Below are 23,941 nucleotides of genomic sequence, written 5' to 3'. Positions count from 1 at the left end.
AAGCAAAAAAAACATGATTTAACAAATGGTATCGCCCGGATAGGTTTCATAATTACAAATAACTTATATTTTACAATAATTACTTAACAATTTTTGTATATACTGATTTCCCTTCATTAATAATACAAATACACATTTCAAAAATTTCAAAATTATGTAGTTCGTATTGGTGCTAATTTGTCTGTAGTCCTTCTATAATTTCTTGTTTCAATGTCATCAAATCGGAGTGCCCGTAGTAGAATGTAAAATCGCTGTTCAGACATGGTTGATCGGAAATATTCCGGTCGAAACCCTTCATCACACCATAAATCCTTTAGAGTAGGATAAAAAAGACAGTTCCAAAACCTGATCCTGCAGGCGTTTCCCTATACCGCCTTGCTGATTCCTGACACCCGGTTCCAGACCCTCTGCTGATTCCGCCGCCGACGGCTGATTCCACCACCGGTCGCGCACGTGCGCGAGATACCCCCCACCCTCGCCGCAACCCATTCCATGGCCGCCGCCCGGGGAAAATAATTTAAAAATTGTTTTCCCCGGACTGGGATTCGAACCCGGACCCATTGGTTGATGAGCGATGACCGTACCACTGCGCCACCCCGTTACATTTACTTCTCATTAATAACTAGCCTTATTTAACTTGTAATAAAATATGTCGCCAACGTGCATGACTTATATCTGCGTTATCACATCTGCGTTATCACATCTGCGTTATCATATCTACGTTATCACATTACTTCTTCCCCTATCGAACTTGTAATAAAATATACCGCGAACGAGTGTATATCATATCTACGTTATCACATATACCCTTATTTTGTAATAATAATATACCGCCAACGTGCATGACTTATATCTGCGTTATCACATCTGCGTTATCATATCTACGTTACCACATTACTTCTTCCCCTATCGAACTTGTAATAATATACCGCGAACGAGTGTATATCATATTTACGTTATCACATATACCCTTATTTTGTAATAATAATATACCGTCAACGAGTGTATATCAGTTATCATATCTACGTTATCACATTACTTCTTCCCCTATCGAACTTGTAATAAAATATACCGCGAACGAGTGTATATCATATCTACGTTATCAAATATACCCTTAACTTGTAATAATATACCGCCAACGAATGTATAGCTGCGTTATCACATTATTTTAATATATATGTAATATTGTTCTCCACTTTAAATATTATATTCCCAAAATTATTAAAATATATACATATCTGTTTGTAAACGTCGACAGCCTTAACGAACATATGGCAACTAACCCTCCTATAGTCAAACAATTGTAAGCGTTAACGGACATGTAGCTGCATGCAACATCCCTGCAGGGACATGTAGATGTTCCTCCCTCCAGATGATATTCAATGTATACGTTAAATACCATAAAATAAAATCAGTCGCTCTACATCCACCCGAGTGTCTACTCTGTCCGTACGTTCATCTCGTTTTAAAATAAAAATATTTTTTCGGTGTTTAAAATAAAATAATTTTTCGGTGTTTAAAATATTTTTTCGGTGTTTAAAATAAAATAATTTTTCGGCGTTTAAAATAAAATAATTTTTCGGCGTTTAAAATAAATATGGCTGGACCAGTCGCAAATATGGCTAATATTTGGAAGAAGAAGCCTTTTAAATATACTCCACCATCACCGCCAGCTAATCTCATCGATTGTAGTAATTTAACTATCGATTTCGCGGCTCGTAAGTTTTTAAACATTGGACTAGACCCTACCGACGAATTCAATACCAGGATACATATTATAACAGCTTCACGTTATGTAAATATTCCTGTCGACTTTCTAAATCGAATATTCAGACTTATGGGAAACATTCTATCGTTCATACTCGATCGACCAGAAAAATATAAACGAAAATTATTTTTGGAGACAGACTCAATTTCATTATCTAGTATGGTATATCAATCGGAGAATACACTCGTTATAGAATCAAAAATTCAAGACGGTTATCGTGTTTTGTTAAATCGTACCGACCTATTACTCTTGCAAGATTTAGAATCTACCATTTCTGAGATCATCGATAGAAAATCTATTATAATTAAACCAATTGTAATACATCAAATTGATCTAATCGCACCATTCTTAAAATCAAACTCGATGTTAAGACACTCGACACTCGAAATAATGAGAAACCGTGTGAGAAACGTCAATAATGATTTCATTTCAATACACGTTATTGGTGAGAACGACTACATTTTCACAAGTCAGTTAAAATTATATGCAACTGATTGTATCGTTCAAAAATGGATGGAAAAATTGGAAAAAGATGAGGTACGAATATATTATATTATCATTATTATGTTATGTTAATAAATTTAATTTTTACAGGGATACAATGGTCAGTGTTCATTAGTTTATTCTCCGCCATCGTTTAACAGTTTATATGGACAGGTAATAAACAGTTTTTAAATTTAACCCACAAAACATATTTTAATTTTAAATATTTTTAGGAAAATCTGCCATTAATCTCGCCCTTATCTCCACCGACACAAGAGAGCCACGTCGAAAACATGGAGTATTCTCTACCCACACAGGAGAGCCCCGTCGAAAACATGCAGTATTCTCTACCCACACAGGAGAGCCCCGTCGAAAACATGCAGTATTCTCTACCCACACAGGAGAGCCCCGTCGAAAACATGCAGTATTCTCTACCCACACAGGAGAGCTTCACCGAAAACGATGGACCATTTGGACCACAGTATATATATAACTAATTTTATTTGTACTATTGTAATTTTTGTGTAAAATAAAAAAACAACCGTGATATTTAAAAAACAAGTCTTTTTATTTATTAGTCATAAGGTTTTATTATATAAGGTTACAATATATATAATACATTCATATATATTTGAAAAAAAAAAATATATAATGTACATTTTTATAATTTTCTAACATCACCACTAAACGGGTTATAAGTTATAATCTGGTCATGTAATATTAAGCAATATGCTGCAGTCTTTTATGGTATAACTGTATCCGTTTCAAATTCAATACGTAGATCTACGGTCGACGACTTTACATTGTCGTTTTGACGTGATAAATCGACAACGATGATTGGAACATAGTTTTGATAAATATGTTTTGATAATAATGGTTCGCAATAGTCTCTCTCATAATACGATTTTTGAAAATCTGTATAGGCCTTATACAAAATACTAGTTGTATTATTTTTAAAATCAGCGCGAAAGTCTTCATATGGATACACTTGAGAATTTAAGTGAACCTTAAGGTTTTTTAGTTGACAGTGATCGAATCGTCCAGCATCGATTTCAATATTTTTTTTTCGATTTGTTTGTAATCCAAACAGTATAAATCTCGGTTTTTCTAGCAAGCTGCTGGACTTTACCGTCCACGAATGAGAAGTATTTCTAGGAAGTATCGGATATTCACACAGGTCCCAAGTTCTGAACGCACACGATAGTGTTCTATGTGAATCTATTACTTTTATCAGCCTTAATTTTTCTCTATCACTAACTCTGATAATAGGCATCTTCCAAGTCACCTTAGTAAGTTCAATTGTAATTTTTTTTTTTTTTCAACGGATGCAGTTGCGCCCTCCCCAACAACATGTATCGCATCCGGGTCGGTAGATGCACGATTTAAAATCAGTTGTTGATTACAATTGAGTAATATTTTTTTATAGTCTTCGCAAAATCCGAATAAATGTTTTAGAGGGATACACCCGGCAAATACATTGTTACTCATAAAGTTTTTATTATCTTCACTATCCATCGCTGAATCCCAGGTATTTAAATCGTTTGGAGTATACGAACAGTAGGCTTTCAAACAAGACGAAACTCCCGGTGTTTTTAATTTTTGTATTTCTATTCCGTTTATTTCATATCGCATTTCAGAGAATAAAAATGCTAATCCATTATTCAAAAAACGAACATCTCCAGCAGCATCGGTAGGTTTATTTACTTTCCCCTCGATGTAAATATAACTTTCACACGGTAAAGTGTATGAATCCATATTTAAAATACTTATCCTGATTTCATCGTTATTTGATAAAGACATGTTTGAGTACGGGGTGAACGAATGATAATCCATTTGTGTTATTTTACACTCGTCGACATAGTCGGCCGTAACGTCTAAATACGAGTCATCCATGATTAAACTTGCAACGAACGGAGAAAATTTAAATTATTTTTCGTGAGCTTGGTATTTTTCGGTTTGGAAATAGTTTTTTTCGGTTTCGATATAGATGTCGACTTCTTGACGGCAGACGGTAAACTGACAGGTTTTTTGATTGTACCGGTTTTTATATTAAACTTGAGCGCCATATCCGCGCACTATTTGTAAACGAACTGTTATCGGCTCACCACGCAGATTAATTAAACATTCGTTCTGGTCTTTTAGCACGATATTCACTCTAGATACTGATCTCGTGTTGAGCGCATAAAAAACTAGATGTCTAGGTATTTCAACGATTTTATACCCTGCAGGTACAGATGGATACAGCTCATGTATAGTCTGGCTCGGTGTTCCATCACAGAATGAACCGGTAATCAAGTTACACTCTACTTTTATACAGTTTATTTTCATAATATTAACTATATTTTCCGATTCGTAACTAGATCCAGTGGTGTATACACCCTTTTTAAATCCTAATAATTTGGCTACACTATTTTCAACTGAGAGGTCTACATCGTGACTACACGACATAATACACTTTAATGTTCTACTGTTTGCTTTTAATTCAAACCAGGGGACAGAGTCTGGTAACATTTTTTGTATAATACTCTCCAATTGGTCCAACTCATACGTCCCCGTAGGAATAACTATGTTTTCGTTCTGTCCGATGAAATTTCGGAAACCGATAGTATTGCATCCAGGCTCAATGTTAGGTATCGAATTATTTGTTTGTAAGCTCAAAAGGCATATTTGTGCTGTGCTTTCTACTTCCAACGGTGGAAAAATGTCACATGAATATTCGCTCGAGTTCCCGTTTAATGTTATCGTGTACATGATAAAATTTTAAACACAAGTGTCCACAGTTTGTAGTATTATATTTCTGTTCTCTGCTATAATTGAAATCGATATTGCATCCGTGAAAATATTTTTGTACTTCTAATGGCGGTGGTAGATTTCCAAAACTATCGTAATATTGTACTTGTTTTCCGATTTTCTTATACGCTATCCAGTGAGTACCTGTACCGTTTTCTGTATCCAAGTTAACAATCGCTGATTCTATTCGTTTACGACGAACAGGTAACCTGTCTCGAGTAAACACGCCGACGAAATGAGGTATTTTAATCAAACGAGCGATTTTTATAAGTTCAAAATCATACAGCGCTCTTCTGGGTAACGTAGTTATTAGTTTTTTTTAGTTTTTCTTGTTTTTGAACCACCAACACCACCACTTTTATATGGTGTGATTTTATACGAGTTGCCTTTATACGGCGCGACGTATAATCCGCCGCCCAAATGAGATTTCGAATTTCTTTTAAATTCACTAGCCATCTTCACAACGTTGGCAACACCACCAGTCAACGCTCCGAATCTTTAGACTTGAACCTATCCCAGGCTCGCTGCTCTAATATATAGTCAGCCTGGTTACGATCTGTGATAGAGTTACTACGATCGTATGCAATATCATGGTCTTTACACGCAGTGTCTAAAGGGTTTATTCCTTTATCTCCGCGAGCTAAACGTTTTTTTTAAATTTGTACCAGGACCACAATATTGATAACCTAGAGAGAAATATTATTATTATTATAACTAATATAATATACGCATATTATGATCTCACCAGGTACGTGAAGCTCTAATGGTAATTTGTTTATAAGCGTGTTGATAAGACCAGCGCCTTTATTGTTGTACCTCCTTCGAGCGAGTGACATCGTGTACTGATCAAGTTTACTGTGTTACATAGATATTTATTTAAAAAATGAAATTCCTTAAACAAGATATACAACTCACAGTTGAAAATGTGGACCCACCTACTTCGTATAAAAAACAAAGACATGGAACGCTTCTACCTAATACTTTTAGATCACTTATCGTAGGTCCTTCGGGTTGTGGGAAAACTAATTTAATATTCATATTATTAACACATATAAACGGTGTACGATTTAACAACGTTTACATATATTCGAAAACATTGGATCAACCGAAATATAAATTATTGAGTGATATTTTATCAGACATTGCTGAAATACAATTATTCACGTTCTACGAAAACGATCAAGTTATTGAACCTGAAAAAGCTTTACCAAACTCTGTGTTTATTTTCGACGATATTATAACTGAAAACCAAAAGATTGCTAGAACTTACTTTTCCAGAGGTCGACATAATTTAATAGATGTTTTCTATTTAGCTCAGAGTTATTCAAAAGTGCCTAAACAACTTTTGCGCGACAACGCTAATTTTATTGTACTATTTAATCAAGATGATACAAATTTAAAGCACGTTTACATGGAACATTGCTCTGGTGATATGTCATATACAGAGCTTAAAGATTTTTGTACTTCATGCTGGCGTAAAGGGAGATTTGAGTTTATCGTCATAAACAAAGACTGTGAACGCGATAATGGACGATATCGTTACGGATTCGATACGTTCGTCGTTATATAAACTGGTGTTTTTTATAAAAACACTTCATTCGTAAATATGTCGCCTAACGACGAAGTACTCGGTGAATTAATTAAAGCCAAAGAAAATATTAAACGCAAGTACACTGCATTATAACACGGAAAAGCTGATATTCATTCAATAGTAACAGAAAAATTAAAGCCGATTATCGAACCATTAAACGATATTCATAATTCGACATCACAACCTTGGGACATAAGTGTTCGAAATATTGAAGAAAATAATACAGAAAATAATACAGAAAATTCTAGAGTTTTTAAAATAAACGAGTTGTTGGATTCATACAGCATAGACAAAACGTACGGTCCTAAATTACGATCGAACGGGGACGCATATTTGGGTAAAAAAGAAATTAAACTTGACGGAAATAAATTAATTATTGAAGATATATCATACCCGTTAACACAAGGGCTTGTTAGTTTAATAATCTCAAAAACTCCGAAAATCTATACCACAGACGACCTAGACGCGTATAAGCGCATATTAATTCAGACATCAGCACATTTGACATCAGACGAGAAAAAAATTAAAAAAGGTGGAAATAAATTCACTGATATAATCAAACCATTGTTCCCAACTGGTAGTGGGTTATCTATGAAACTACAAAATAAAAGTATAGTGTACTGGAATGATCCTAATGAGCTAGTCGATCGTTTACGACTACTTTTAGCTTCTCAAGCTGCTGGTAATACAGGGCTTTCCAACGAAATACTTTCAATTTATGAAGAATTGTATGAAGCGGGTTTGATAAAACGAATTCCAAATGTCTAAACGTGACATCGCTTTCGAACTACACAAACCAGCCAGAAAAAATTATACGAGGCGAAGAGTTAATGTGTATGGAAAAAACGATCTATGGCAGGCCGACTTGGTCGAAATGATTCCTTATTCAAAGATTAATGGTGGTTACAAATATTTCCTGGTTGTAATTGATGCATTTACAAAACTTTCTTGGGCGAAACCGTTAAAGAGTAAATCAGGGAAAGAGGTTACTAGCGCTATGGCTACAATATTACTTGATCGGTCACCAAAACTTTTACAAGTCGATAACGGAAAAGAATTTTACAATACGACATTCGACGCGTTGATGAAGAAACATAATATACATAAATATTCCACGTATAGTACAACGAAAGCGTGCATAGCAGAACGCCTGAACATGACAATTAAAGGAAAAATGTATAGAGAGTTCACTGCACGAGGATCACATGAATGGGTTTCCATTTTACAATCTCTGATTAACGAATATAACAATTCAAAACATAGAACAATAGGTATGACGCCTATACAAGCTGATGCAAATCCTTCTTCAGTGAAATTAAAGCAACGTCAAATTAAAAATGTAAAGATTAAATTTAACATCGGTGATAATGTAAGGATAAGCAAGTATAAAGGGGTATTTGCAAAAGGTTATTTACCGAGCTGGTCCACAGAAATATTTAAAATTATAAAAATAAATAAAACTTTTCCTACTACTTATCAACTACAAGATTATACTGGAAAACCGATTGCAGGCTGTTTCTACTCTGAGGAAATTCAGAAAACCATTTACCCAAATGATTATTTAGTCGAAAAAATTATTCGTAAGAAGGGAAACCAAATGTTTGTAAAATGGTTACGGTTCGATAATACACACAATAGTTGGATAAATACGATAGACATTAGAAAATAGTGTCAGTCGAGCTATAGGCATGGACGTGTTCGGAAGTTCTCAGGCTGGTGAAACAAATAAATTTGTGACAAATCTTGAAAAGACAATCAAATCGTTTTCGTCTAAATTGGATAAAATCGAACATTTACTTGAAGAAAATCAAAAATCCGTTAATATACAACAAGAACAAACAAAAAAGTTAGAATTAACGTGCATAGAGATTACAGAGCATATGACAAGAGGCGAAGTATCATCACAATATATCAAAGAAAGTATAGGCGAGATTAAAAAAATAATACCAGCTATACTGAGCCGTCTTAACACTATAGAAACTTATTATAAAGACAAGCCATAATGTCTTCAGCCATCATCGATATACAATGTGTTCTTGGAATGGATAATAAATACATGATTAAAGAAATGTCTATTGTAGACACAGAATCATGGGCAAGCCAACATTGGATTTTTAAAAATTCTAAATCTAAGCAGGACAATAAGAGTCGAACAACTAATAAGTGGTTGGAACGTAACTGTCATAATCTATCAATAGAATATGGTGATGTCGAGTATGAAGAACTAAGTAGAATATTGAATTCCTTAAAGTTTAGAAACATTTACGTAAAAGGGGAGCAGAAAAAACAACTTATTATAGAATTTATACCACACGTCGTAATTATTAACATTGAAGATATAGGATGCCCTCGATTAGATCAAATATGTGATGAAGAAACTTTGCCATGTTGTATTTTTCATATGGGGATTAACCCTAAACAATGTACATTTTATAAAGTATTTAGTCTAAGAAGATGGTTTGTAAATAATTGTTGAAATGTTTTGTAAATAAATATCAAATTTATTTTTATTACTGAAGAGTTCTTTATCCTAACCTATCCTAACTTAATATCTACCTACAATATCTAGAGGGATACTTTACAAGATAGAAAAAAATAATATCCCTGTAGATATTTTACAAAAATGAAATAACTACAAAGGTATTTTACAATTCAACATCTATTTTAGAATAAAAAACCATCTGTCCAGCTTTAGAAGTTGTATTTATTCATCTTGCTCAGCTAGTGCATCGGGTTCCCTATAAAATTCATAAATATTATAAGTAGAATAAAATTATTTTTAACTCACTCTGTGGAGTAGTGTCCGTGAGCTAGGGTATGTATTTTATCCTCGAGTATAATCCTCTTGTCATCGAAACTATTATAAGTGACTTTGTTTGATTTAATGGTCTTCAATTGATGTTTGAATGAACGGATAGAGACATTTTCTGTCTTCATATTCAAGGTTGCATCCCCAAACAGACAGCGATAATGATCGTCGAAGTTCATGTGGTTTTTCACTACATGTCCTCGGATTCCTTTCGCCCGGATCTTCTCCTTACCATTGATCTTATATGCATAAGACTTTGAACGTAGTGCACAAAAATCTGTCATAACCTCTGAATTAGTCTCATCGGAAAACAGACCCGGAATTTTCTTTCGTTCGGCAATGTAACACGGATGGTCTCGTGGTAAGTCTGATGTATCCATTCGATCGAGTAAAATGGAATTATTTTCCGAGTCTTTGTAAAAATCATCGGTCTGGATATAGTATACCAGTGAATCTAAAATAACATTATAAATTAACATATGAAAATTAGTTTAATTTGAAAACATTTACCTGTATCAGTATACATGAGCTCAATTTTATTTCCATAATGAGCTTGCATAACGTTGTAATGATAATCATACATAACGGTCTTAGAAATTTCCAATACTGCAAAACCTATTGAAAATTAAAAAATATTAAAATATGGTTGATAATAGTAAATTAATTGTATATATTTACCTATATATATTGGCTTGCAAAACTTGATAATTTTATTTTCTAATGATATGGCATTCAGAGTTTCATTGTATGTAATGCAGTGTTTGAATGTTGTAAGGTTCATAAGTTTTTGCAGACGTTTTTCACTACAAACAAGCACCATTTTAATTCTAAGTCTTAAATTCTCCATAGTCTTCCCTTTAATTAGATATGTTAGTAAGATAATTAAAAATATATTAAATTTATATATATATACCGAAAACAGCGTTGTTTAAAAGTTTGAAAAAGTCCTTTTCGAAGTCGTTTTTAGCTTTTTTTCGCATCTCAGTGTTTAATTCTATATATTTCTTAAGCCAGTCTGACTGATTAAACTGTATAACTCTGTGGACCTAAAATAAATTTATAATTTATAATTTATAAATAAAATAAAAAATAAATATGGTACTTTTTCCACTACTAGTCCGTTTTTAATGGCCTGCTGTAGGTTCCGATAATGAATCACGTAGTTTTTCTTTGAATGGAGTGTTGCCATTAGTTTTTTAACTTTTGAACCGGGTGGAATATCATTTTTCGGTAGGAATGGCAAGTCATTATGTTTGTCATGAAGTTCTTTTGGGTATGATATGTCAACCTCATACATCCGACCTATTGGTGAACTATCGTCTAAAGCATTTAACCCATCTAGTGTGGGTTCGACCCACTTAAATCCACCGTATGGCATGAATTGTGACATTGCGTAACCATACAAATTGTTACCTGGAATTTAAATAACAAATTAAATTAATTTAATTTAAAATATTAAAATTATTCTTACAATCCTGATAAACAAGCCATGATTTCGGTTTTGTTGGATCATAATCTGGTGTCTTTTCATTATTCGCCTTTGCATATCTCATGCTCGCCTGAGTCAACCCACCACGAATTCCTATAATAAAATCAAGTATTATTTCACATTTTTAAAAAAAAAATAAATAATCATTTTACCTTTTTCAATCATTAACAACATGTCATAATCATGAAGTAATTCGAGTTGTTGGCCCGTGTATTTCAACATACAGTCAAAACTAAATCCTGGCGCCGTGTAGTAAAATGATGGATCCAGATGGTAGGTGGTTAAACAGAGGTCTCGGAAATTTTCAAACACATCAGTCAACAGTAGCACATCGATTTTTAAATAAAGATCAGAGTATTCCCCGAGTGTTTGACAGCTGAAATGGTTCCAAACTGTATTTGCATGTTCAAAATCCTCATGTTTTATATGTGATTCTTCCAATGAACTGTAAAAATCTTTTTCTGCCGGTAAACTGGTTTCTTCGAGCTTATCCCAATCATCTGTATAGTCATACGGGTATACACCCTTACGGGTAACTAGTGGTAAATCCTGTGCGGAAAAATGTTTTGCGCTGTTTCTAAACTTTTCAAATCCAGGTGTGATTAAATTTTTTGAAAGTGTTGATAAGCTGGAGGCCATAAATCTCAGTGTATCGATAAATCTTAATGTGAACGAATTGCTTATATATTTTGAAAACGTAATAAACTTTTCTTCGCTGTTTGGTATTACAGAGATGGAGTTTGTATCATATCCAAGACGAGTGACAATGAAATGTGAATCATAATTCGATAAATTATGAAAAAATACCGGTACAAAGTTTGGTGTTTGAAGTTTAAGATTACACGTATTGCATAAGGATTGTCTAAATTTTCCCGATAAATGGCAGTGATCTGCCACTTTATGATTTTCACGAGAAAACTTGGTCTTACATAAATTACAATTATTACATAATTCGTGTGTTTTTCGTTGTTCACCCGTGAAAATTATAGGAATGTTTGTTTTGAGTAATTCTTCAGTTTTTTTAGCTATATCCACAATACTATCTACAAAATGTTTCGCCACGTCCTTATTATTTTCATTTCCACGGTAGATTACGGGTGATGTTGGAATTCCGAATTTTTCAAGCAGTTCCATCGGTATTTCGTCATTTGCTTTAACCATATACCCATAGCTCATGGGTTCGTGTTCTTGAAAAGCTGTTGTTTTTTCTCCAATTTTCTCATCAGTTTTCTTGAGAATTGCTTCGAAATCTGCATAAATTACTATAGGATGACGTTGTGTTTTATCCCATGCAGTAAACTCGAGTATTGACCCAGGTTCAGGTATCTGAGGTAGTATGGGTTTGTGCTCCCCACATATTAATTTATGTTGTTCTAGTCCCGCCACGCCGTTTAATTTATATTTGTACTGTTGTTTGTCGAATGTTGTGAAGCACCGTTTGCAAAATATTGTTTGTCCATCGTGTTTGGTTTTTTGTGATCTGATGAGCCGTGAAAAATTAGAGATGTAGCTATAGTGACTGTTATCCCCGTCTGATATTATAAGTAGATCAAAATGGTCGGGTTTTTCTTCATGTACTACTTTCAGAGGGAATACTTTATATTCCGGAAATTTTGGTGGTTGAAATTTCTTATCGATACCGTAAACATTTACGGAAACGTTTGGGTTATTTTTTTCAAAAATTTTAACCTGGTGTAGTGGTGTCGGGAACGATATATTTGTAAAATTATATTTTTTTTCGTGTTTTATATAATTATCACCAATACGACATTTATTTTCTCCTGTAACATGTTTTGCTAGGATTGCCCATTTGAAGCATTGCATGTCTATGTTTTGAGGGTTAATCGTGGCTTTTTTATTTTCTATCGCATCTGGTAGTTGTATGTAGGATGAGCCGCCTATAGGTGTATATTTATATACACCTAACATTAAACCGTCTATACATTGTAATGTGAAACCACTACCCTTGCTTGTATACTCGTCTTGCTCTTTCATTAATTTAGCGAATGCCTCTTCAACAATTTCCTGTACTCCGGTATCACAGAAAACCGCCTTAGCCGATGTTTTAAAAGCACGGTTTTCCGATGAATATTCGACCATATTTTTACCATGAACATTATCGGGGGTGGTTGTTTTCGGCATGATTCGAATATTTCTTTGCAGAATCGGGGCTTGTATAACACCTAGTAAAAAAAAAAAAAAAATATGTATATAAATAAATATTTAAAGTGTAAAACAGAAATACTTACCATGAACATTTTTCAAATGTTTTTTGAGGTTGGTCTTGTAACTGAATGTAATGGAGCATCTAGTACACGGGAAACGGACACCGCCATGTGTTTTTCGGTGGGCAGTTAAATTACGTTTCGCCGTGAATTCCGAAGAACATTGATCGCATTTAAAAAAATTTATATGCGTTTTTCGGTGAACCATCAAATTAGTTTCGTACATGAATACCAAAGGGCATTGCTCGCATTTAAACATTTTTAAATAAACGCACGAGAAAAATTAATACGGCAAATTAAAATGGAGTAAATTACGTACGTTGTAATACAACAGTGTGAATCGTACTAACCGACTTTCCCTTACAGACACACCAGGAGATGACATCCCCCGCCACCGCTCGTCCTATCATCTGGACCTAACATTCCTCACCACCACCACTCACCCCCCAATCATAGGGATCTATACCGTATACGATGTTCGGACATCTGTTGTATAGATTCCATGAATCCGTATCCCTACGGATAACAAAAGATTTTTTCAGACCTTTTTTTTTCTATAAGTAATATATAAACTAAAATATTTAAAACTATAATATATATATATATATATATACAGGATATAACCATCTACCAAGTCTCCTCCTCATAGTATAGACGATTATGTACGTAACCAAGATTAAATACACTACCAAAATTATACGATCGATTGGTTAATGTTATATTAAGTCTCCTGTGATTAACTTCGATGTCTAACTGGTAAAGTATATTATCATGGTTTTTCGATTCTATGAGGAGTGTGTTGGATAAATCTAAATAACTTAGATGTTTAGTATTTACATTTTTAAAGAGTAAAAGAAAAATTTTAAACGTTAAATGTTGCCAATAATCCTTACCTACCATAACGTCCCTCAACTCTAGGTTTTCGATATCGAAATATTTACACATACACAATTTGAAAGCTAGATCATCCAAATATCGGGAACCTGAATTATGATCCCAAACCAGGCTCCCCCATAACAAATGCTGGTTCCAGCTAGCATGGCCACGATCACATTTCAAGTTTTAAACATATTCATATAATTTACGAAAAAAATATTCGAAATCGTAGCTTGAATACTTAGCCAGAAGCGGAACCAGCCATTCGAGATGGTATTTGAACTTTTCAGCAATAAAGTTATACCATAACTGCCTATCAAGCATATGGTATAAATAACAGAAATCCCTCATTTTACCCCTACAATTTTGACAATTATTTTCGAAATTGCTATGGGCACTACATGTAGAAGTTAATAATTTTTCTAATGTTGTTTGAAAATAATTATGTACTACTTCTAAGACTGTAAAAAAAAAAAAAAAAAATCGTACTAATATTAAAAATTATACTTATATTAAATATATGTATATATTTACTTGAATCAGAGTCCATTATATTTGAATTGAGTGTTACAGAAATAAAAAAATTAGATACAAACACTTTGAATACTGAATTGGTAAAATCGAAATATTTTTATATCATTTTAATCACAGAAATAAAAATATCAGATACAAACACTTTGATAGTTTGAATACTACTGAATCGTTAAAATCGATAGATATTTATACGAAAAAAAGGATTTGATATCATTTTAGTAGTCATATAATAGGAGGTCCCGTTATACCCTTATAATCTGTTTGACCCTGACAATACTATACAGAAAAATGTTATATGATTTGATATATTATAACTAAATGTAAGTATTTTGGGGGAAAGAGTTCAGTGGGTAAGGGACATGATTATTTGAATAAACATGTGTGATGCATCTTCATTGTATTAAATATTCTTTCAGTTACATCGAATATTTCTAAGATAACCCTATACGATCATAAATAACCTCTTGCTCACATGTATACATTTTTAAAATATACTTATATATCCTAGCATGGTAGGTTTATCGTATACATGCTACCGGTAGATATGATGATTAGAACTTAACAGAATATTATTTGAATTCGTAAATTGCTTGAGAACGGTTATTAGCCTTTTATTTTATGGTATTTAACATATACATTGAACATCTAAATGTCCCTGCAGGGATGTTGCATGCAGCTACATGTCCGTTAACGCTTACAATTGTTTGACTATAGGAGGGTTAGTTGCCATATGTTCGTTAAGGCTGTCGACGTTTACAAACACATATGTATATATTTTAATAATTTTGGGAATATAATATTTAAAGTGGAGAACGTGCGCGACCGGTGGTGGAATCAGCCGTCGGCGGCGGAATCAGCAGAGGGTCTGGAACCGGGTGTCAGGAATCGGCAAGGCGGTATAGGGAAACGCCTGCAGGATCAGGTTTTGGAACTGTCTTTTTTATCCTACTCTTTAGATTTACATGCCTACTGCGTAGAAATCCTGCTAAGTATAGTAGTCCAAGAAGCGCATCAATTTCTTCTTTATCAGTATCTGGTATAATAGTTGGTCGTTGATATTTCGCACGTAATTTTAGCAAATATTTATTTGTACATATTACTATTTCAATGACCACAGAGTCAAGGAAAAATAGTTTCCAGCAATCTAAAATAGTTGTAGCATTTTTAGCGACGGCATTGACACCAAGGCGCTGAGTTATAATGTTATGAGCACGTTGTTTAGTTTTATTGGGAAGAGAGTTTTTATACCATTTTGTTTTTTCGTCTTTACTCAAGTAAAACTCATTTTCAGAAGAAAAACTAGTATTATTATCGGTATTACCAAAATCATCATCATTTTCACTTTCATTTTCACTATTATTATTACGCAAGTCAAATGCATTACCTGGTACGAAATTGGGATCATCGTCAGAGTCATCACTATCCTCTAATTCTAGGTCTTCGTCAAATTCATCCAACCTAGCACATACTTTGTGATCACTTTTACGAGACATTTTTTGCCTAAATCTTTTGTAAACACGTAAATATAATAAGGTATTAATATATTTTCCGCGAGACGACCGTACGACGAAAATATACCAGCAGTACTGATAAATAATAATAATACAAATATGTAGTATGGAAAATGTTTTTCTTTTCTTCTTAGTATCTTTTGAGACACCCTGTCCACAGCGCCAATTTTGTAACGAACCAACTACTTCAGTTCAATAATGGAAGTATTTTGAAATAATTAACAAGTTGAATGTATGAGTTATGTATATTTATTTGTAATTTTAACGTAAATATTCTAAGTCCAAAATAATTAACTAATAACTTTTGGTAAACGAGATGTGACTTAATAATTGACTTGGTGGTTTCTCTGCTGGTGCTCGTCTGATGGACACTTGTCCATCGACGTACCTCGTCGGTTATTCCTAATAGCTCCCTCCTATGGCATTTTAGTATAAAAACGGTATATCTCTGCGTACTCCTGAGATCACCTTTAGACGTCATTCGTATAATTATGTTATTTTAGGAGTAAAACGACGGTGGAACGAACCTAATTTCATTTTCTTCCATGACACAATACAACGCTGAGGGTGATTCATCTTTATTATTATTATCATCATCATAATTTGCAGTATTATTTATTTATTTATTTATTTATTTATTTATTTATTGAATATATTCAACGGGCAATAGCCCTTTACAAAGTATATAATATAACAATATGACAACAATCAAAATAAATATAAATTAAGTAGGTAATAAAAATACAAAAATTTAAATAATGTTTTAAAAATTAAAAATAAATGACTAATAATAAATGTATACGACAAGTAACAATATTAAGTAATAATAATAATTAGATAAAATGTGGTATTTTTAGAAGCAATACAGTATTTAGTTTAAAATTAACACGAGTAGAATTAAAAAAATCAAGATGGTGGGAGATTAAATTGGCTAACCTAAGAGCTCTTGGTAGAAAAGAGAAGGCTCCACTATTAGTTCTATAATGTGGAATAACAAATAAATCTAGATTGCGCGTATAAAGACGAGGAATTCGGAAACCAATCATTGCTAATCATTCAGGACAAAGAACAAAACCATTAATAATGTCAAAAATAAACATTATATCTGTTAGATTCCGTCTCAGAGAAAGACTATCAAGATCCAATGATTCCTGAATTGGTATAATTGAGTCTCTGGAGAAAGGAAGATTTAGTTTATATGAAATATTTTTGAGAAACTTGTTTTGAACATTATCAAGTTCAGAGTAAAATGTTGATAGATTTTGCGACCAAACAAGGGAGCCAAATTCAAGGTTAGATCTAACTAAAGAAGTATAAAGTAATTTTAAGCATCTAGGATTTTTAAATTCTTTAGTATTTCTATTTAAGAAACCTAACATCTTATATGATTTGTTGAGGATTGATTTATGATTCAATTTGAAGCCAAGATCACTATCAAAGTGAATTCCCAAATCTTTGATTGAATTAACTCTAGATAAGGGACACTCATTAATTATATACTGATTCAAAAGAGGATTAGCTCTACGGGTAAAAGAAATTACATTACACTTATTAATATTTAATGGTAAATAATTATTTTTACTCCAAATAACAAACTTATCTAATATTGATTGAAGATTTATTTGATCAGCTACAGAATTTATCTTGCAAAAAATTTTGGCATCATCAGCAAATAATAAAATATGTGCTATGTTAGAGTTATCTAATATATAATGTGGTAAATCATCAATGAAAATTAGAAACAGTAGAGGACCTAAATGGGAACCTTGAGGGACACCAGAAGAGACCTGAAAATTTTGTGATGAGTGAAATGAGATTTTGACGGCTTGAGTTCTATTTGTGAGGTACGAATATAGCCATTTAAGAAAGTTTCCATCTATACCAAATGATTTTAATTTATAATAAAGTAAAATATGATCAACTTTGTCAAAAGCCTTCTGAAAATCAGTGTATATGGTGTCAACTTGAAGACCTTGATCTAAAGCATTAGTTAGAAAATTTTGATACAATAGTAAATTGGTGAAAATCGAGTGCTTCATTAAGAAGCCATGCTGAGCGGGACTAATTTAATAATTTAATAATATAATTTTAATTTAATAATATACTGGACAGTTTTTTAGAAATAATAGCTTCAAATACTTTAGGTATAGCAGAAAGTTTAGAGATTGGCCGATAATTACAGATATCATTCTTACTCCCAGATTTATGTATAGGTGTAACAAATGATTTTTTCCAAAAGGTGGGAAAAACACCAGTTGATAAAGAGAGATTAAATAAGTAGTGCAATGGCTTGACTAACACTGAAAAGCATTTTTTTAGGAAAATCGGTTGAATACCATCGGGACCAGTAGATGATTTATCATCAATAGATATTAAATAATCAGCAATTTCATCCTCAGAAATGTACATTGAGTTAATATTTATATCATGCATATTAACATTAAGAGATTCAAGAATATCATCAGGCAATTTATTTTTAGAGTAAACAGAGGAGAAATGATTAGCAAATAATTGAGAGATTTCTTCTATATTATGAGCAGTTGTATTATAAAAAAACATTGACATTGTAATATTGGATTTATTTGATTTGAGAGATTGAATATATTTCCAAAATGATTTTATATTAATATTAATGTTATTTTCAATCTTAAGTATGTAATTTAATTGAAGTTGTTTAGATAGTTGTTTACATTCCTTGTGTAAATTAGAAAAAATAGAATAATCAGATAAAGAATTTGAAATTTTATATTTTTTATGCGCTAATTTTTTTAATTTAATAATTTTTCTTAAATTGTAATTTGACCAAGAAACGTTATGATCAGTATTAAGATCTAAAGTTATCATTGGAACTAATAAATCAAAAGAATGATTAATTATTTCATGGAATTATTTATTGAATATTTTTTCTGAAAATGTTGACATATTTAAACCAAATTTTGATTGAATATTATAAGTTATATTTAACTTTGTGCACTAAGGATAATAGGCCAATGAAAATGGGTATAGAAAATATGGGGGTATTTTCAGGACTTTTATCCCTAATATATATATTTTAAAAACTGAGGAACTACTCGTTCAAATTTTGTATTAGGTACAACATTATCAAAAAAATTATCTACTAAAATAACTAAATAATTGACACTAAAAAATAGAGATTCTTATTTGGAAAACAGAAGATTATATTGCCACAAGACACTCCTTAAGCAGTACAAAAAAGTATGTCCAGAATTTGAAAATGTGGCCTTGAAATATATTTTAAAATTCAAAGTCAGAATTCGACATTATCAAATGCAAAAATGTAGATAAGTATGTTGGGTAAATCAGTATGTATATGATTTTAAAATCGGCATATTATGATACATGAAAATAAAAAGTACACTTTCGAGAGATAAAGCAATTGATATACTACTAACAAAGGATTTTCTCACATTATATATAGAAAAACAAAATTAGGTTAAAACTACTAATAAATTAACTACTTATACACAAAAGTATATTTTAGATACCTGTAGACTTTTTGACAGAGTTTATGTTCTGCTTATCATGTTCATAACTAGACTTCAACAAAAAAGACTGCTTAAGATGATTTCCTAGGTTGTTTGAAGTGGAGCATCTTGAATTAGCTAATTAAAATAAAAAATAAATAGGTACCAACTAGTAGCTGCTATCAATGAAAAACCAAATTAAAATTACAATTTAAAAAGTTATTACCAATTGTTTTTGTTTCGTAGTCTTGTGATATTTTTGTACTTGAGCTCTTTGGAGGCGTTGGGAAAGAAGTGATATTTTTACAGTTATTTTTTTTTTTAATTTTAGTCTGAAATGTTGGTGCTAAATGAAAAAATTAAAACACTTATGAATTGGGTAAATAAGATTAAAGATAAATTGATAAATATAAAAATTATTTTTACCTGAATCAGAGAGGTCATCTTCACTGGAAAATATTTTTCTTTTAGCCCTTAATTTTCGCTGAGACTTGTAAAATTCTTCTTTATCGGTACATACTTCTGATAAGTTGTATGACACTAAATCTTTTAATTTTTCAATTGCTCTATCATAGATATCTGCAATTGAATTAATAATAATTATACAGTTAAATTAGATAATATAATTGTAGTTAAAGACTGGAATAATATCTTGAAATATAAGCAAAAATATATTTTAGGTAGGTATAGAAATCATATTTTTAAACTATGGCATCAAATTAGGTATTATAATGTTATAAATAATTGTAATTATAAAAATTAAATCTATGATTTAAATTTATTTTAAAATTACTTACCACTTGAGCCTGCAATTTTGGTAATTTGACATATTCGCCAATGTTTCTTGTCAGGAGGTATCATATTTTTTGACATTTTACAAAATGTTTTTTCGCATTTCACACTTGGAAAAAAACATGTTGTTTCCCCATTAATATTTGTTTTAATCCAGTTCTTAGGTATGACCTGACTCCCATCGGGGAAATCCACAATCAAATATTTACTAAAATAACAATATAAAATACATATTAAAGAAATCATGTACCAAAAAAAAAAAACTTGTCTAGAACCATTTAAAATGACAATGGTACCAGTGGCAGCTATCTCCATAAATACAACATGTGCCACTTAAAAAAAAACTAATACCCTTTACAAGTATTAATACTAACCCAAAAAAATACTCATTAGGGTAGGTTAGGTAATATACCTTCCAAAATGCCGACCAGCGTATTTAATGTTATAATATACGAATACTATAGGTACCTACGTCTAGTGGCGTGGGAAAGTGAAATATTTTATCGAGCAATTCATTTTTTGAATGACGTACCACCCCTTGATTACTCAATATAACACTTATTATTGAAGTTAATATTATTATTATCATATTCAAATGAAGTTAGTCTTGTACTTTAATTTCACACTAAATCCAGTACCCACCTACCTAACACTTTAACACGCCACTGTCTGCCTGCTATATAGTAAATACTAATAAATAACACAATAAATTACACTTACACAAGTTCACATTATACCACATGGCATTGTGATTTCAGAGCACAGAGCACTGAGCTATAAAACCTAATTTGTATGGTACTATTCGAACATTTAATTCCTCCTTATAACTCGCAACATCAATATCATCATCAGTAAACAAATAAAATACGTACCGTAAATCACCCATAGCAATTAGTATTAGTTTTTAGAATGAACTTAAAAACGCGAAAAACCTTTGAGAGTTTGAGACGTCATGTGTCTGGCACTAACGGAAACGGGAAAACTAGCCTAGAAAACTAAGCGTTAGGGAGACGTGGCATATGTGATTACTGATTATGTGAAATGGGGAACAGTAAACCATAGAGCGGTAAACAAGCCGACCCCGCGTAGCTTACCCCGCCATCTGTTAGACGGTTGGTCACATTGTTTTCGCGCCGATCGCCGGCCTCCGCGCCGCGGCAGTGGGCGGCGCCTGTTCTCTTTACTCATAACCGTCAAGGCGTCAACCGAGCGTACTGTCGTCTATACAAAATACAAATATACAATCGCCGACGCCATTTGTTCCCGTTTACAAGACAACGACGCTCTCATGTTCCGCACCACGAAATTTCGTGACCGACCGTCCCTTTCTGATCACTGATCACACAACATTTTAAAACATTTTTTACTATCTTAACATTTCTTATTATCTAAGATAGTTATTTATTTATAATACACGTACTCATAAAACATACAATGTAAGCACGAAGTACCTACCTACTACCTACAAGTTGCAATTAATTATTATTTAAATTATATGTACAATTTGGTAGGTATAACATATAACAATAAATTATTATTTTCATCTTTACAGATTCAAATTGTATAGATAATTACATGCTATTATACCTAAAATAAAAATATAAGATATCTACGTCAATGTATATAATGTACATTATATAAACCTATTATCATTTTTGTTTCTTAGGCCAAAGAAACCATTATTAGAATTGTCAAATTCTCGTAGACAACAATTGGTTCGAACAAAATTGAATGAACGACTGCAAAATATTGAGGTTAATATTACCTAAATATTTATAATTATTTAAAAAATATATTTATTGCACTTCAAAAGTACCTATATTACCTAACATTATATATATTAATTCGAGTATTAATTGCATAGTAATATTTGCCAATTAAAATTATAATAATGTAATGTAGTAGATAGGTATAGCTGGTATAAGCTATAGTATAAGTACCTATTATAATATATATTATAAGTATTAGATTGATATATTATATTACAACATCTATAGATTCCTATTTCATCATTGGATGTATATATGTATCATAATATATAGGTATATATAATCAGCAATAATAATAACAATAATACAATATTTTCTTGTGCCCATTTCTGAATTTAAGGATACCTAAATAAATTTGCCTAATAGAATATGTTTACATAATTATTGCATTATTTTTTGGTTTTATGTACCTATATCTACATAATTATATTACTATATTTCTATACTGTTCTATTTTAGCAACTTATCGATTTTAAAATTTTTTTTTCCAAATTGTGTATTTTAGGGTGCTTTATATATAAAAATATTCTTATAAGAATGTAAAAAAAAGCCCGGACAAACTTTGTTTTAAAGTTATTGATAAAAAACTTAAAAAACTACATTTTTTTCGTAACGCGCATATTTTTAAAAAAATACCTAGAATAGAATATTTTTTAATTTAACACTCTAAAATACACATTTTGGAAAAAAAAAAATTTTAAAAATCGATAGGTTGCTAAACTAGATTCGTTCTCTAACCGTTTTGTTTATTTGTTTCTAAATTTTAATATTTTGTTAATATTTCCAAGAATATTAATTCTAATAGTATAAATGAAGAAAGACTTCAAGTTGATATAGATCCAAACCTGTCGACCCCAAATTATCTATCTTTGAGTGATATAAATGATTTTAGTTATGAACATGAACCCTTTAATGCAACTGCACATGGACTCTTAAACATAGAGGTAATAACATCTAAATAGTCATTTATTTCTATAACAAACAACAATATAATTAATAGCAACCTTATATTACTTTGTTACAGGAAAGAGAGAAAACTGAATACAGAAGTAATTTTAATATTTTAGCAGAACTTAGAGAGTGGGCCTTAATAGAAAATGTTAATCATTGTACTATAAATTCACTATTGGTGAGGTTAAAAAAACATGATTGTTTCAAACATGATCTTCCAATGGATGCTAGAACACTATTACATACTCCAAGAACAATATTTGTCAGGAAAATAAATCCAGGAGAATATCACCATTTTGGTATAAAAAATGGAATTTTTGAATTTTTAAAAAAACATCCAAAATTTGTTGGTCCTATTAATGTTTCATTTCATGTTGACGGACTACCTATTTCCAAGTCTACTCAAAGCCAACTCTGGCCTATTTTAGGATCTATTTTTAAACATAAATTTGTTTTTGTAATTGGGCTATACCATAGTTTTGTGAAAAAACCAAATGATGTTTGTCAATATCTTCGAGAATTTGTTGAAGACGCCAAAGATATTGTGAGAAACGGTATTGAATTCGACGAAAAAGTATTTGAGTGTTTTATTAAAACATTTATAGCTGATGCACCAGCAAAAGCATTCTGTCTTCAAATAAAGAGTCACACAGGGTATTTTTCATGTACAAAATGTAAAACAGAAGGAGAGTTCATTACTAGAATGTGTTTCCCTGATATGGATGCACCCATACGTACCCATGAAGAATTTGTTCTACATTCAGACGAATCTTATCATACAGGTATTACTCCACTTACAGAAATACCTACATTTTCATTTGTTAACAATGTTCCAAATGACTATATGCATTCAGTTCTTTTAGGAACA

At 31.8% G+C, this 23,941-nt stretch overlaps 5 protein-coding genes and 1 long non-coding RNA gene across 6 annotated transcripts; 1 reads left to right on the top strand and 5 right to left on the bottom strand.

Moving 5' to 3' along the window:
* The first annotated feature begins 2,184 nt into the window (after positions 1-2,184).
* On the top strand, positions 2,185-2,787 carry LOC132951306 (uncharacterized). The gene is made up of 3 exons (XM_061023133.1): positions 2,185-2,305; positions 2,363-2,425; positions 2,485-2,787. Exons 1-3 carry the CDS (start codon positions 2,282-2,284, stop codon positions 2,746-2,748), a joined length of 351 nt encoding a protein of 116 aa, XP_060879116.1. The 5' UTR covers positions 2,185-2,281; the 3' UTR covers positions 2,749-2,787.
* Positions 2,788-2,993: 206 nt separating this feature from the next.
* Positions 2,994-3,524, bottom strand: LOC132933090 (uncharacterized). Its single transcript, XM_060999420.1, has one exon. The coding sequence runs from the start codon at positions 3,522-3,524 to the stop codon at positions 2,994-2,996; it is 531 nt and encodes a 176-aa protein (XP_060855403.1).
* An 8-nt stretch (positions 3,525-3,532) lies between these two features.
* On the bottom strand, positions 3,533-4,144 carry LOC132933089 (uncharacterized). The gene has a single exon (XM_060999419.1). The coding sequence runs from the start codon at positions 4,142-4,144 to the stop codon at positions 3,533-3,535; it is 612 nt and encodes a 203-aa protein (XP_060855402.1).
* Positions 4,145-9,416: 5,272 nt separating this feature from the next.
* Positions 9,417-9,821, bottom strand: LOC132933499 (uncharacterized). Its single transcript, XM_060999769.1, has one exon. The coding sequence runs from the start codon at positions 9,819-9,821 to the stop codon at positions 9,417-9,419; it is 405 nt and encodes a 134-aa protein (XP_060855752.1).
* Positions 9,822-9,850: 29 nt separating this feature from the next.
* Positions 9,851-10,182, bottom strand: LOC132934372 (uncharacterized). Its single transcript, XR_009663017.1, has 3 exons — positions 10,120-10,182; positions 9,952-10,056; positions 9,851-9,895 (listed from the first exon to the last, which is right to left on the bottom strand). It is a non-coding gene; the product is annotated as an uncharacterized LOC132934372 (long non-coding RNA).
* Positions 10,183-10,340: 158 nt separating this feature from the next.
* On the bottom strand, positions 10,341-11,092 carry LOC132933088 (uncharacterized). Its single transcript, XM_060999418.1, has 4 exons — positions 11,083-11,092; positions 10,913-11,023; positions 10,544-10,854; positions 10,341-10,487 (listed from the first exon to the last, which is right to left on the bottom strand). Exons 2-4 carry the CDS (start codon positions 10,992-10,994, stop codon positions 10,341-10,343), a joined length of 540 nt encoding a protein of 179 aa, XP_060855401.1. The 5' UTR covers positions 10,995-11,023; positions 11,083-11,092.
* Between the last annotated feature and the right edge of the window lie 12,849 nt (positions 11,093-23,941).

The sequence above is a fragment of the Metopolophium dirhodum genome, chromosome 1 (assembly GCF_019925205.1).
Source record: "Metopolophium dirhodum isolate CAU chromosome 1, ASM1992520v1, whole genome shotgun sequence".
Lineage (NCBI taxonomy): Eukaryota > Metazoa > Arthropoda > Insecta > Hemiptera > Aphididae > Metopolophium > Metopolophium dirhodum.
This window is presented reverse-complemented; position numbering and strand designations above follow the sequence as displayed.